This window comes from Micropterus salmoides, unplaced genomic scaffold, assembly GCF_014851395.1.
Source record: "Micropterus salmoides isolate LMB-PRFRI ecotype aquatic unplaced genomic scaffold, ASM1485139v1 Ms_hic_scaffold_8, whole genome shotgun sequence".
In the NCBI taxonomy this organism is placed as follows: domain Eukaryota; kingdom Metazoa; phylum Chordata; class Actinopteri; order Centrarchiformes; family Centrarchidae; genus Micropterus; species Micropterus salmoides.
This window is the reverse complement of record NW_024044570.1, coordinates 30,400,384-30,414,568: the sequence shown is the minus strand read 5'-3', so window position 1 is coordinate 30,414,568 and position 14,185 is coordinate 30,400,384. Positions and strand designations below refer to the sequence as shown.

General features: G+C 39.5%; 1 protein-coding gene across 14 annotated transcripts in view; it reads right to left on the bottom strand.

Annotated features, from left to right (window-relative positions):
* cnot1 (CCR4-NOT transcription complex, subunit 1) overlaps positions 1-14,185 on the bottom strand; it is a 29,811-nt gene that overhangs the window by 15,467 nt on the left and 159 nt on the right. For 10 of the 14 annotated variants that reach the window (XM_038707120.1, XM_038707127.1, XM_038707123.1 and 7 more), the window contains exons 2-15: positions 12,325-12,604; positions 12,084-12,191; positions 7,753-7,851; positions 7,344-7,412; positions 6,660-6,714; positions 5,887-6,090; positions 5,536-5,704; positions 4,994-5,120; positions 4,550-4,657; positions 3,229-3,399; positions 2,884-3,011; positions 2,285-2,525; positions 1,969-2,088; positions 1,589-1,711 (exon numbers count right to left, since the gene is read on the bottom strand). In XM_038707120.1, the coding sequence (XP_038563048.1) occupies positions 1,589-1,711; positions 1,969-2,088; positions 2,285-2,525; positions 2,884-3,011; positions 3,229-3,399; positions 4,550-4,657; positions 4,994-5,120; positions 5,536-5,704; positions 5,887-6,090; positions 6,660-6,714; positions 7,344-7,412; positions 7,753-7,851; positions 12,084-12,191; positions 12,325-12,426 (1,824 nt within the window). In that variant the 5' untranslated portion in view covers positions 12,427-12,604. Of the gene's footprint in view, positions 1-1,588; positions 1,712-1,968; positions 2,089-2,284; positions 2,526-2,883; positions 3,012-3,228; positions 3,400-4,549; positions 4,658-4,993; positions 5,121-5,535; positions 5,705-5,886; positions 6,091-6,659; positions 6,715-7,343; positions 7,413-7,752; positions 7,852-12,083; positions 12,192-12,324; positions 12,605-12,699; positions 13,854-14,185 lie in introns of those variants that run through there. The other 4 variants (XM_038707119.1, XM_038707122.1, XM_038707121.1 and 1 more) reach the window with 4 other exon arrangements.

Sequence of the window (14,185 nt, the reverse complement as noted above, 5' to 3'; positions counted from 1 at the left end):
GGTCTCTAAAAAGCCCGATCAGACGATGCAATACTGGCCAGGCAAATTTTCAAAGGCTGCTAAAATGGTTTCATTACGCGGTCTGAGCAGTTTTCAAAGCTAGCCAGCTGTTTTCATTTTAAAACAGAGATCTTTTGCTACATTTCCACCTCCCTTCCAGATTAAAACGGCAAATCTAAAGAAGTTTGTTTGAAAACGTTGCTGACCCCGTCTGCAAAAACGGAGAACGGATAACACTGACACTCACATTTGGCTTTCTGATTCGGTCTTATCAGTCATGCAAAGCAAAAACACGATGCTACTGACAGAGTTTTAGTTTCCGTATTTTTATTAAAATATTTTGTGCTGTGTAAGAAACACTTGTACTATGTTGCATGTACTAGTTTTTGAACCACGGATGGATTCACAATACACCAGCAGCACCCACACAACCCACGCCTAATATAAACAAGTCTACTGAAGAGTATTACAATAACTTTAGTAAATCATAACGAGGGGAAGGTGTTGCTCTCAGGAGGAGGCTAGGAGCCCATACTGGCCCACCTGTGCAGTGGAAATCTGCATCTTTCCACTGCAGAAGCTCTTTCACAACATGGAGAAACTAGTTTAAATTAGTGTATTAATATTTATAATATTATGACATTAGATAAGTTAAATTTTTATCTAATAGTATACCGTTAGTATGTTAATATATAAATGATTTCTTTTTACTATATGTAGGATATTGTCATTTAATGTAACAGTACACTATACAGCCCACCACTAGCATAAAATTATTTCCAGTTGGACAAAACAGCAGTTTCATGTTTTCAGTCTTGAAATCCCTGTGCAAGAAAAATTGCCTACTTAATTTGTTAATGCTGCCATCTCATCAATAATCAGAACCATTCATGCAGGAGGAGTTCAACATTTGAAAGTTTACTTTAGCGCGTCAAACCATTTTTATGTCCCGCCGCATCCCGGCTGTGATTGGTTAGTTGACGAAAAGTGAAATTAACAAGCACATCAATTTTATGACATGAATACATGTTTCAACAAAAGCCAACTGATATAGCTTATAGCCAGCTAGCCAAGCCCACAAGCTCTCCCTGCTGTCGTCTGTCTCTCCGCTCCAGTAGCTTGTTTTTGTAATGAGCTGCTCAAGCGGCGCTCCAGTGGCTAGCTGGCTTTTTTCCTGCCACAACTCATTTGACTGACACCAGCTTTGTGTCGCGTCCTGCCCTCTAATCGAGGCGGGGGTGTTTTGAATGATTAGTGGCGCGGCAGGCAGAGTAGAGGGGATTATTGTAGGATGTAGTAACTCGCAAATAATTTTTCCGGTTCGCACGTATCAATTTTTAGGGGCATATGAAAGCAAAATGGTTGCGCTGTAGAGCCCTGCACTGTAGTATTTAAAGTGTTTGCTACTCTCTCCTCTGGTAAAGCCGGTGGCAGTAGGCCAATGTAAAAGATGTAGACTGTGCTTCTTGCACAAGGATTTAATAGATGAAAACAACCTACTGAATATAGTAACTTTAGGTAACAATAACCTAACAGTATAACATGAAATTAACACTAATTTCTAATGTAAATTAATTTGAAGACTCACCCCATGCTCTCTAATTTTGTCAGTCAGCCATTTATCAAGTTTGAGGTATTCTCGGCGAGAGGCAAGTGCAGCAAGGTCAATAACAAAGGCAAATGGAGTACCATTCAGCAACATCGATAGAGACTAGAGGAAAAAGAAAAAACATACAGACTGACCGTCAAGAAAATGATACTAATTTTTAGGATAAAGGGAAAACCAGGATATATGGCCCTATATTGTCTAATGTCTTATTTTAACTAGCAAAATCATGAAAACATGTGGAGGAACATTGTTCCATGCAACAGTCTCATGTGCTACAACACTAGTGCCTAATTATTCTGCTTCAGCTTGAATGTTAGAGGTGTCTGAGAAGTTGTCAATGTCAGTCTACTCTAACAAACCTTTAAGTCCTGGGCCACATCCAAGATGCGAGACAGCTTGGCCTGGTCATACTGCTCCCCTCTCATGTACCACTCAGCCATTGAATGCATAATTAGCTGACGAATGGAGGGAGACTGTCCCTGGAAAAATAACCACCAGGTTTTATGAGAATATAATAAAGGCCATAAAAAAAAAAAAAAAGAAAAAGAAAAAAAAACCAACATAGATCTTTATGGCAAAAAAAAAACAAGACAACAAATAATCTTGAAACTAACAGAAGATCATCACCACTTGAAATCAACATGAATTAAGAGCAAGACATGTTCCAGCACCAACCTGTCCGTGCCAGGCGTAGTGCAGGATAATGGCAGAATTAGGGTGGTTGCCCAGAAAGATAGGCATTAGGGTAGAGATGAGCTCATGGCGCAGTGTGTGCCAGGAGGTGGAGATCTGCAGCAATGCCAGCACCAACATGTCTGGGCAGTGCTTGATTGGGAAGCCAAACAGCTGCTTCACCTGCTCGTATTGGCCCACCTCTGACAGCCTGAGCAAGCTTTCCACCAGGTCCAGGCTTTTCCTGTGAATAGATAGGGACAATCAGTAAAACACATTGTGCCATCGTTATTGCATCAGCCCTGTAACTTCTTGAGAAAATCAACACTCAATCACATTCAGCAGGTCAAACTACACCTCCGCTATGGGAAACCTGCTTTATGCTCACATCAGAGATAGCTGATGTATGGTTGACAACAGTGAATTTATTATAGCATGTTCGAAAGTAGGTGAAGCACTGCTTGAAACGGCATGCAGGAAAACAAAAAATAAATGATTGCAGTTTTCAAACAAAGACTGAATACTTTAAAACTAAACCCAGTCAGGAGAAATAAACAACAGCTCCAGCCTTCTACATAAAAGCCAAGTTACAAGCTCCATACCAGGTGGCAATCTCCCTGTTGTCATCCTCTGGTGGGGCCTTAAGGATGTCAATGGCCACAGTGTGGCAAGGGAAGTCAGCGAAGCAAAACACTTCTGGGCTCATCAGGGAGTGCTGAATGAATGACAACTGAAAACAACACAAAGCAATTAGACATTTAAAGAGGAAATACAAGGCTTAATCTTAACCACTGCACTGTGTCTAGACAATTCCTGCTAGGCATTGTAATTCTTCCTTATTGATCATTTAATATTACTCTTATTTTTGACAGCAAAATTCCCTTCAATCAAGTTTGCCTGTGCAATTAAACCACATAATCCTGATTGAGCAGATATTGTTCAGATACCTGTCCCTCAGCGTGTTTCCATGGCCGATAGATGAGATCAACAGGGAAGACCTCCATGCCCAAGCCCCTCTGGATGCCATACACCACTATATGCAGGCCTTTACTGTCCCGGATTATAAAGCCTGCGTGGTCCAGTTCGTATGTCACCTCTTTGAAGTTCAGGTTGGGATTCTACGGGACAGACAAAAATCCACAAGTGATATCTCAGTAGCTTTTGAAAATGATCTGTTACAAAAAAAAAACAAAAAAACCCCACGATTTCTGCAACCTTCAGCGTCAGTTATATGGACAGGCTAGTTTATGTATTAACTTGTGTACTAGTGCAGAATTAGACAAAATGTAATTCCAGAGTGAAGCTATAAAACTGTTTGGTACACAAGTCTACAGTAATATTAACTACTAATATTCTGTGAGTATTATGCTTTGGGGAAGAAAAAACAAACAAACAAACGAGGCTCAGGTTAACGGCCATTTAAATGTTACACGTTGGTGTAAGTGAAATGCCATAAAATTGTGCTAAAAAGTGGTACAGCCGGTTAAATTTACGTGCATGCTGGGCCGCAAAATGGTTCACGGCATGCGAACACTGTTGATTTGACAAGCGCGGACAGCATGAAGGAACAGTGAAAACACCAACGGCATTCGACGCTGGTCTCAACCGTTTTGATAGGCGATGTCATTCACAACAAGGCTCTTCTACCTGCTGTTGTGAAAACAGAACCGCATGGAAAACACAACTTGTGTTTTTTGGGTGACTACATAACTGCAGACAAACTCAACATAGATATATACAAGGAGAGAGAGAGAAAGAGGAAGTGTGGGGCAAGCCTGTGTGTGCAGTAAGATACACAGGTGTAGAAAAGCAAGGTGAGCAGGTTTAAGGAGTTTGAGTAAACACTAAAATAAGGTGCAGAATTAAAATGGTGAGTTAAATAATACCCAACTAGAAATAGGGGAATGTATTCTTTCAAATACTTTCATTTAAAATATACAAATACCACCCCCCATCCCACCACAGTAATTCTGTGGCAAACACTAAAGCAGTCTTATCAGGGCTCAACATTAAACTTTTTTTGCAACTGGCCGCACCGGGCCAGTGGGTTTGAAACTTACTAGCCGCAATTTTTTATTGACCCTCCTTCCAAAAGTTATTTATTAGTGTAACAACAAAACCAAAGACTTATAAATTATGCTACTGTTAACATGCATCGGTTATGCTAGATATAAAAAAATCTAAAATGTAATCAGTTATTACGGTATAAAAATAAATAAATCACAAAGTCATTTTTGAGACCATTTGAAAACCTGATATTTCTCTTACCACTTCTTTCACGATGTCGATGAGAACCTCAACGTTCCATGTGTGTGCCTGTGAGCCATCGTTCTTATCCTTACCATCGCTCCAGATTCCACTTGGAGCAGAGATGGACTGTAAGAGAAAACACACACAAAAAAAAAAAGAACATGAAACGTAAACTCTGGTGTACTGACATGTTAAGAACTCACCAGCACACTCAAACCAGCATTAACCAATTATTTAAATTAATAATATAATTAATAATAAATCAAAACGACTATGATACCGACACTACGACTTTAATTAACCAACTCCACAGCTCCAGAGACCTTAGCCTAATTTAGGTTAATGTTATGATTTTACTGTATATTTAAGTCTAACCTAATAAACCTTAATAAATAAAAGTATATCTTCTAACCTGCTCTCAACAATCTTCATATGAAGCCATTCCCAGCCAAAGCAACATACCTGAAGTGGGATGCCATCAGTTAAGCCAGAGTGGGTACGAGCCATCATGCCCAGGACCCTGGCTACCTGGCTGGCTGTCACCTCTCTCACCCCATACTGAAGGATTATGTTTCTGCACTCATCCAGACTGGAGACACAAACAGGACAGACAGGCCAGTGCGGACCGTGTTCCATCATCTTCAACATTCACATATCAATTCAAATCAAAGTGAAGGGGATAGAAAAGTCATATTCAACCACAGGGCATGTACCTTATTATTAGCTCTAAGATTTTGGCAATTCTTACCACTTCAATTGTTACAAAAATGTGTCAAACTGCAAAATGGAGTAGTGTGAACTGAAGGTGTCTGTGACATCTGAATTCAGTGTCTCAGACATCTACAATGCAGGTATTAGCATCCAAAGTGGTCTTTCACATGATTACACTGCGTTCACTGGAATTAGAGTTAAAAAGGATTTGTATACACAAGAGCATTTCAAAAAAACAACTTAAATGTGTCAGCTGTGGACGTCGTTTAAAAAGGATTTAAACATAAATTCACCTAGCACAGAAGCCATAGCCAACTTCTTGCATGAATTCTGCAAGAGAACTCTCCATCATGGTCTTAGCTAACTCCCCCGAGTCTGGCAGGATCCTGTCCATGAGAATGTCCCGTTTTTCAGGGTACAGCAGTGGTGCGAGCACCACAGGGCAGCGCTCCTGGGGGAAATCTGAAACACAACACACACTTAAATAATCAAATATGGCACAGTAACACTGAAAAATTATTTAAGGACAAGATTTATACCATTTCTATTCAGTCTGATAAAGCTGTGTATGTTCAACTGCAGATATGTGCCTCAGGATCTGACCCAGATGCTTGCACCAAATTTGTGTTGATCCCCCCCCATACCTCGGCAAAGTGTCTTCAAGAAGGCGTCAATCTGCTCTTGTCCTACCCCACTGGCTCCCTTCTGGCCAAACAGTAGATGGGAGAGCAGTAGGTGCAAGACCTCTATGGCAATGTCTTGGAAGCCACCTTCCTGGTTTCCTCCGAGATCCGCGTCAACGTATGAGCGCAGGAGGTCCGGAAGTTTCTGCTTGATGAACTGCGCAGCTGAGAAACATTCAAGAACAATTAGCTAAGAAAGCACAGGCTTCTTAAATGATTGACAGTTAAACATTAAAAACACAATTTATGTCATGTGGTCATCCGTAAACTTCAGGTCATTTAGACGGACACTTCTTTCCTGTTAAAAGGACTATTATTGCGGAATGAAACTATTAAAAATAAGTAATACAATCATTTTATCATCTTGACTCGACATTAATGCTACTGGCCTGTACAGACACTGCATGTTGGTCCAAATGGTGAATTTCAAACTGTTCATAATGCTAACCAATTAATTAAAAAAAGGTTTTGTTCACGTTTCTGTATTGAGTGCCGACTGGCAATTAACATTCAAACTACTTAACACATAAGGATTTTTAATTTTTAATAAAATTAATTTTGACGGTTCTGTGGAATTATTACTACCTAGATAATATCTGTTTTAAAACAAACAAAAAAAACACTTGGGGTGTATGAAACTCAAAACGTGAATGTGAAATTATTTTTCAGCACATTTATTCCACTATTCTTCTGATACAGGTTTAAATATGTCCGGCTCTACTAAAATTACTTACCAAAACCACGAAGGTCTGTGTTGCTGGAGTTGAGCAAAGCAAGGCCAAATATCACCTGGAAAATAAATGAATACATTTAAAATAAATTCTGAAAACAAATTGTAACGTCTATTTCCATTTCAGATAGACAATCCTTAGGTCAAAGGTGGGACTCTTGTGTAAACGATAAAAACGTCTCAACCACGTACTGTATGTACACGGTCCCTTTCAGATTGGTAATTACAGGATTTGTACAGCTTTCGTTTAGCCACAACTCGCTATTTCTTCGAGTAAAACATTACCTTCACTTCACCTAGCTCAGTCTCCAATGGAGCCTATCTGCTCTGCTGCGAGTTTGTGCGCGCACGCATGGGGAGGAGCTAAGCCCCACCCTCTGTCAAATTCAGAGGAGAGGACAGAGAAGCTAGCACGACTTAAAATATTTTTTAGACAGCCGCAAGATTCACATGGGTCACATATTCAGATTGGAAAAAATGGAATTCCAGATTAACCTGTAAAAAAAAATAATAAAAAAATAAATCACACCCATGAGTGAATGTGTAGATGAAACACCATATTGTGTTGGAAATCAAGCGTTTTTTTAAAGGGAGTTTCATCAAATGCAAGCATATTCCTAACCTTGACATCATAACTGTCAAGACTTTGTACAGCCCCGTAATTAAGCTCTTTCTAGAGATGGCTTACCTCTTGGACCTTGCTGAGCTTAAGAACTTTACTCAGTTGAGTGAATAAGTGGGCCGAAGGCTTCAAACTCTGAAAAACAGTTTAAGTCAAACACTTTAATAAAAGGATGAAACACACATTTTCTATTCATACACATCTGCAAAATGTCTGTACATTATCTGTGGCTATCTGAGTTGATGTTTAAGTGAGCAGCAGCCTGACATCACCGATGGCCAGTGCAATTTTGTAGAGATGTAACCGATGGAAACAAATTTCTGATTCAGCCAACTGTAACCTGCATTTATTATAAACAATGACTATCAGCACTATATTTTCCTCTTTGCTTTTAGTAGCATGCCTTAAATCAGAGTTTTTATATCAATAAGGGCTGTCATATATTCAGGTTACCACAGTAATACCAGCGCCTTACCTTCTGGTAGTGTAGGGGATTGTCAATGGCGTAACACAGAGTAGAGATAAAGTTTGGCTTTGATATCAGCGACACACACTCCTGGATCAGAAACTGTGTCTTGGGCAAGTTGAAAATCAAAACATACCGAGAAGAAGGAGAGTAAAGAGAACAGAGGCAGGTGAAGAACAAGGTAAGACAGCACGTCTCTCACAAGAATACATATGAAACAATACAAATTATTAACTCATTGCCTATGTATACTCAATGCCTTTACTGTTTTTAAAAGCATGACTATGGCTGGATTAATGACAGATGTAGAAGTTTGTCAGGCTCTATGATCTGTGCACAGCTAAAATTCAAAAGTCACTTTGATTATTTAGGGAAAAAACAAAACCAAACAAACTCTCGGGCACTGGTGGAATAACTGACATGCATGTTTCTAGTTTCTAGTATTTTGCTGGCAAGAATTATTACCAGATAAAAGGGGGCTCTTTGTTTTTCAATCCATGCTTGTCCGGTCATGGTGTGAGACAGTTAAGATTTAGGAAATATCAAATATTAAGAAAAAAATAAAAATTGTATACACACACACACACACACACTTTAGGGCCGGCCCGAATGTCATTTTTTGAGCTTCGATAGCAATTAAGAGTGAATAATTGAAGCATCTACGTGACAGGTGCTGTAATAAGAGCAGCGCAACTCCTGCAAGGAATCTGGATGTGCGTAGCGAGTGTTTGATTGCCCGAGCGACAGAAAGTGACAGTGAAATATTCTGCCAGTAAACGTATGTGTCGGTTACAGTTTGTCAGCTTCTCAAGACCAAGAAAAGTATGTCTGTTGTTTCCCAAACAACTGGAAAAATGAAGCCGGTTAGTGCTAGCAAACGTCTCCCCCCCACCCTTCAGACTGCGCAGGAAAGCTGACAGCCTAACTTTTTGTATTTTGCTTGCTATGTAACATAACATTAGCTACATTTATAGGAAGTAGGCTAACTAGCAGCTGCATTTCATTACTGCCTACTTGCCCAGTATTGCGAAAAATGAGGTACAAGCTTAGACTAAACAGGTGTAGCCTACAGCTCTTTCCTGTACACAGATTGTACTTCCTAATAGTTAACTACTTTTTAGTTTTCAGACTGGTTGTTATGGAAAGAAAGGAAGGTGGTGACTGCAGAGGAGCTGAGGTAAGTTAAGCAACTTAACTACTTTTCCAAAATCAAAGGGTTATAGTCCCTCCGCAGACACATTCTTCAGCTTAGTTTATTTATAATCTGCCCTAGTTTTTCAAAATATTTGTTCACAGATATGGTAAAAATAATGGTCCCAAATGATGTGAAATTGCATATTAGTCATAGGAAAAAGTTACATTTTCTAATGACTAATGTAAAAGACAATTACATCAATAGGAAACCAATTTTGAAGCAATATTCATTAAGCACAAATCAAATGCTATTTTGGTCAATATTAAACATTATTATTATGCATTTATTGAACTTTTAAAACTGAATGATTTAAAAAAAAAGAAATTATGCATAATCCCAAAACACCCATAAAATAATAAATATTAATCATTACATATTCCTTTGATTAACAAGGGGGATATGACAGCATCTAAGAGCGTAAGAGGATGACAGCGAAATAGTGTTTCCCCAGGTTGACTGCTTTGGGGGGCAGATGGGCCGCAGGCAGGCTTTGTGTGCATGTGCGCGGAGCAGAGCAAGGCCCTTTTTCAGAAAGCAGGCTTAACAAACTGCTCAGGGATAACCCTGAGCTCCAAGTTGACTGAGCCTGAGATTCGAAACTCCGTGTTTTCGGTTGCAGAACAGCTGACCAGAACTGGTTTAATCAACTTAGAGTATATGTTGAACCTGATGAAAGCGTGCATGAGGATGAAACAAGCGCCATCATCAATGGAGCTCAGATACTACTATTCACAATAGCAATCGGTAAATGACAAGCCATTTCAATCCAGTGTAGAAACATGAATGCATGCCAACGCATTGACATTTATCTTATAGAGGTGGTATTTCCCCCTCTCCTTTACAGAGTTATATATCTTTTTTGTGCATGTAATAGGTTTGCAATGTGAAAAAAACCAACGTCCAGCACAAAGGGAGTTCCCGTCTCCCACAGAAAACTCTGCTCTGAACTGCTTGAAAACAGCTCGATTGCAGTCCAGCCGCTTCCCTTTCATCCTTGTGACGTCACAGGGAAGAAATGCTAAATGCGACTCATACCGCTTGCCAAGCGGCTACTCCAACACACCCTCAAAAACACTGAGCTGCAGCACACACCTTTCCTCTCCTTTCCAAACACTAGCTACCCTCCAGGCAGTCAATGGATAAAGTTGTTACGGTGATGTAGACAGAGCTCAGTTAAAACTTTATGGATAAAAAAATACTTTGTTACAGATAAATAACTCACCACTCTGAAACTCTTGCTCCAGTCCATGTAGCCTACAGCTGAACCAAAGCTGTTTACCCTCTTTTGGCTGACCCGCCCTTCTCTGCTACTGATTGGCTAGTAGTCCTTTATTAGGACTGCGAATGTGCAACTCCCAACAAAGATCATTTAGAGAGAAGATGTATCACTCGAAAGCTAAAACGAAGCTTTCAACACAGGTGAAAAAAGGAGCTGCAGCAATGTGCAGTATGTTTTTTTTTTTTTATTAAACCATGTAAACCTGTTCTGGCACAAACCCTAAATAGGATTTTGAACCAGAAAATGAGCATAATACCACCTCTTTAAAAAACAGGATAGGACACAGTTTAGGCTTCTCATGGAAATGTAATTGTAAAGTCACAGGCCGACGAAGTAGGCTATTAATATTTTTTTTGCAATGGAAATGTGCCTATTGGTTCACTCAGAAATATTCACATCGTCCAACATAATAACTAAAAATGTTCCATCGGTGCGACTAATCACAATGACAGATGAATAATCATTAATCAGTTACAACTTCCAACATAAGTTTGATTTTAACAGTTATTACTGCAGTAATGTAGCCCACAGTAAGTGTCCACAGAGTCAGTGTTATAAAGAAGGAAAGTGCAGGCTCTAGATTTAATTCTGAGCTGAGGATAAATCCACAATGTCCAGAGATAACTATGTCCTTACATTGATGACAGATTGATCATAAAAGCGGTCATGTTCAAGATCATGTTTGGGTAACAAACTAATATCTAACTGGGATTTTGATGTTTCTAAAGAACTACTGCATATGAATGCGTTCCAATATGCGCTTCAATATCGACAGTATGAATGAGGAAATGAAACGGTGTGTCAAAGAGCTGCTTCAGGCTCTGCACGAGGGGAGGAGTCAGAAAGGAACTCAAGAGTTTGTTGAAGTAAACCTACTCCCGAGGATGTTAGGTTCACAGCATAATTTGCCGGAGTAACAGATCTAGGGTCCATCTGATGTAGGTTTCAACATAAAATAGAAAATCCACTGTTTCCCTCATCTCAGGCTGAACATACTCAAGAGTTTTCACTAATCCCACTTTCTGAAACACAGGAGACAAGTGAACTACTTGGGTTGACAACTCGTTATGTTGCATAACGCTAAATTTAACAATGGTGTTCTTCAACCGTGGTTTTCTGTCGGGAGATGCAGTTACTTAAACTAACTGTGAGTAAGAAAAGTATAAATCCAGTATCACGTTAGATGCCGTGGACACAGTGGGTATTTTACAAGCATGGACTAGGTAAAGCAACGCTTGACACGCTTGGTTTAGTATTAATGTAAATATGTAATTTGTTAGAGCCGTAAAAAACACTGTAGGCCTAATGATGGAGACTAGCAAATTGTAGCATTTATAACCCCCATCATCTTGGCTTGAGATGAAGTAAACACGCAACAGCCTGGATGAGAGTAAGTTTGGGCTTTTAGGGAGGGTTGGGAGGCACCGCCGAAAAGGAAAGGGTACGATGAATTTATTACTCCGGACAAAACCAGCGTCTTTGCAAAATGGCATGCGGCAAAATCATCGTTTTATCTCACTGAACTTGTTTTTAAAATTGTTGGAAGCCAAAATTTAAATTGTGATTAAAATTTGATTAATTGCACATGTTGGTATTATGTGTACCATTCTTTTTAGTTATGTGGTTTATAACACTATAGTGGGAAATCACACTTTATTTTTATGTCTGCATTGCCTTGTTTTTTAAATTATCTATACATACTGTATGTCATGGTATTTATTACATAAGAGTAATATAAAGAGTATTGAGTTTAAGGAAGGGTTCAGACCCTTTAAAAACTTAGGAAAACTGTTGCTTTTGATGTAATGTTAACTCAAGAAAACAAACAACAAATGTGTTATCAATGTGTTTCTAATCAAAAATTACCTGGTGAAAGTCTTTGCCACTGCTTTTACCATCGCCACTGAAATCCACATGAGAGAAGAGACAGCGAAGTAGATGCCTGTCTGCCTCAGGACCGTGACGATTGACAATCTGGGAGAGCAAAAGGAAAACAATCGTACACATGGACACAAAAGACATTTTTAAGACACTTCACATAGAAAAAATTAGAAAATCTCTATTGACAAAAGTAGAAAGCGTACTTGATGTCTATGCTACTACTTACATGCTGTATTTCTTGCTGGCTGGCTCTGTAGTTTTTCTTTGTTAAATTGTCCACCAGATAGCTGATTTGAGACAAAGCCAGCGAGAGCGAGTCAAGATTCATTGCTGGTTGGGGCGGAAGCAGGCGGCCGAGCACGGCGCAAAATCACCATTATTCCCCTTTAGTCACTTCAGTGATAGGTTACTTCTGCCCCCCCCCCCAAAGGTGTGAAAAAATGTTGGCTTCCAAATTAGGTTTCTGATCAGTGGATCCCGGTGCTAGGTAAAATAAAATTCAGCATCTGTAATGAAAGGACAAAAACATTGTTTTTTTTTAAAAACACACACAAAAAGGTTTTGCAAAGTAAACAATACAAGAAACAAAAGGATGAATTACTTTTGTTTGTGAACTGCACTAAATGTGGAGTGCTGTAGTCCAATGTTCATGATGGACCATATTTCCAATCCATTGAAAATACAAAATATTGTGACTGGCTTTGAGGCCTACGTCCAGAGGTGCAGTGAAATATTTTACCCGCTGCTGCTCGGGCATTTATCTACTAATTAATTCCCAAAGTAATGTCAGCATGAGTTCAGCCAATGTACTTTAATAGCGGTCTTCACGGAGATATTTTTGAGTCGATAAAACTTGCCGTGCAAGTAGCTTGTACGTTACTAGGCCTCGGATGTAGCTCAACATCACAGTCAAAGCTAGTCAAGTTGCTTACCGAACAAACCAACTCCTTCGTTTACAATAGCTTAATGCCTACCGCAGCGTTGTAAACCTACAAAAGTACGTAGTATTAGGAGTAGCTAACCAAGAGTGACTAATGAACAGAGAGTTAAAAATCACTCACTGAAACAAAGAGGAAGCTAATTTAACTTAGTTAACTAACATTTGCACTCACAATGAACGTATCGTTAACGTTAATGGACGTTACGCGTAATCAGTTTTAACAGAGATATTGTAGATATGTGGCGAAGTTGGTTAATGGATTTAAAACTAACGTCACCTATCGAGGACCATACTCCTGTTGCAAGTGGAGCAACCTAGCTACTGAAGCTAACATCACCATGACGCTGGTAAACACTTGCTACGGGAGAAGTGTAAGTTAACGTTAGCCAACATGTTTACTGAATAATTTAGCTAGCGTTAACATTAACCATTAAATTTGTTGTACACTGTCGCATAATAAACCCTACTTTCCGCCTTTGTCCTATTTTACTATCACTGTTAATCGGCATAACTTACCCGTTGTCATTTTCCAACATTAACCTATGTGAAATGTTCCCAACTCCCAGTAAGCTACGAGCTAACGCTATCAAATTAGCATTAACGTGGAGCCAACATTAGCAACATGAGCCCGTCTCAAGCTGGTGTCTATGAATCGACACAACCAGTTAACATTGCGCTTATTTTCCAAATGTTAAAAGCTATTTTGACAAGCTAATCGATTACTAAAGCTTGAAGACTGTTACACATGCCTTTGTCGTGAGCGTTAAGGCCGCGAGTATTGCGGATGCGCGATCGTGCCAGCTAACATTAGCGTGAACGTTAGCTTATCTACGGGCTACGACTAATATATGAAGCCGCTAACATTATATTTGCAAATGCTAACTATCCTGTAGCGACGGGTAAATGCAAGACCGAGCCAAATTCAATATCTTATACAGCTAATAATTGACTGTTGTAGTTATATAGGACTACCCAGGCTGAACCATTCTAAATTAAGGAATTGTACTTTCTTGATGAGACCAATATGACAGCTGCTTTTCAGCAAATAGCCCTCCCCGCACTAGCGGCCAACTGCCATCCTCTGTATTAATATCGTTGCTTGGGTGTTATATAGAAACCTGTCGACGGTTGTTTGCCAAATATATGA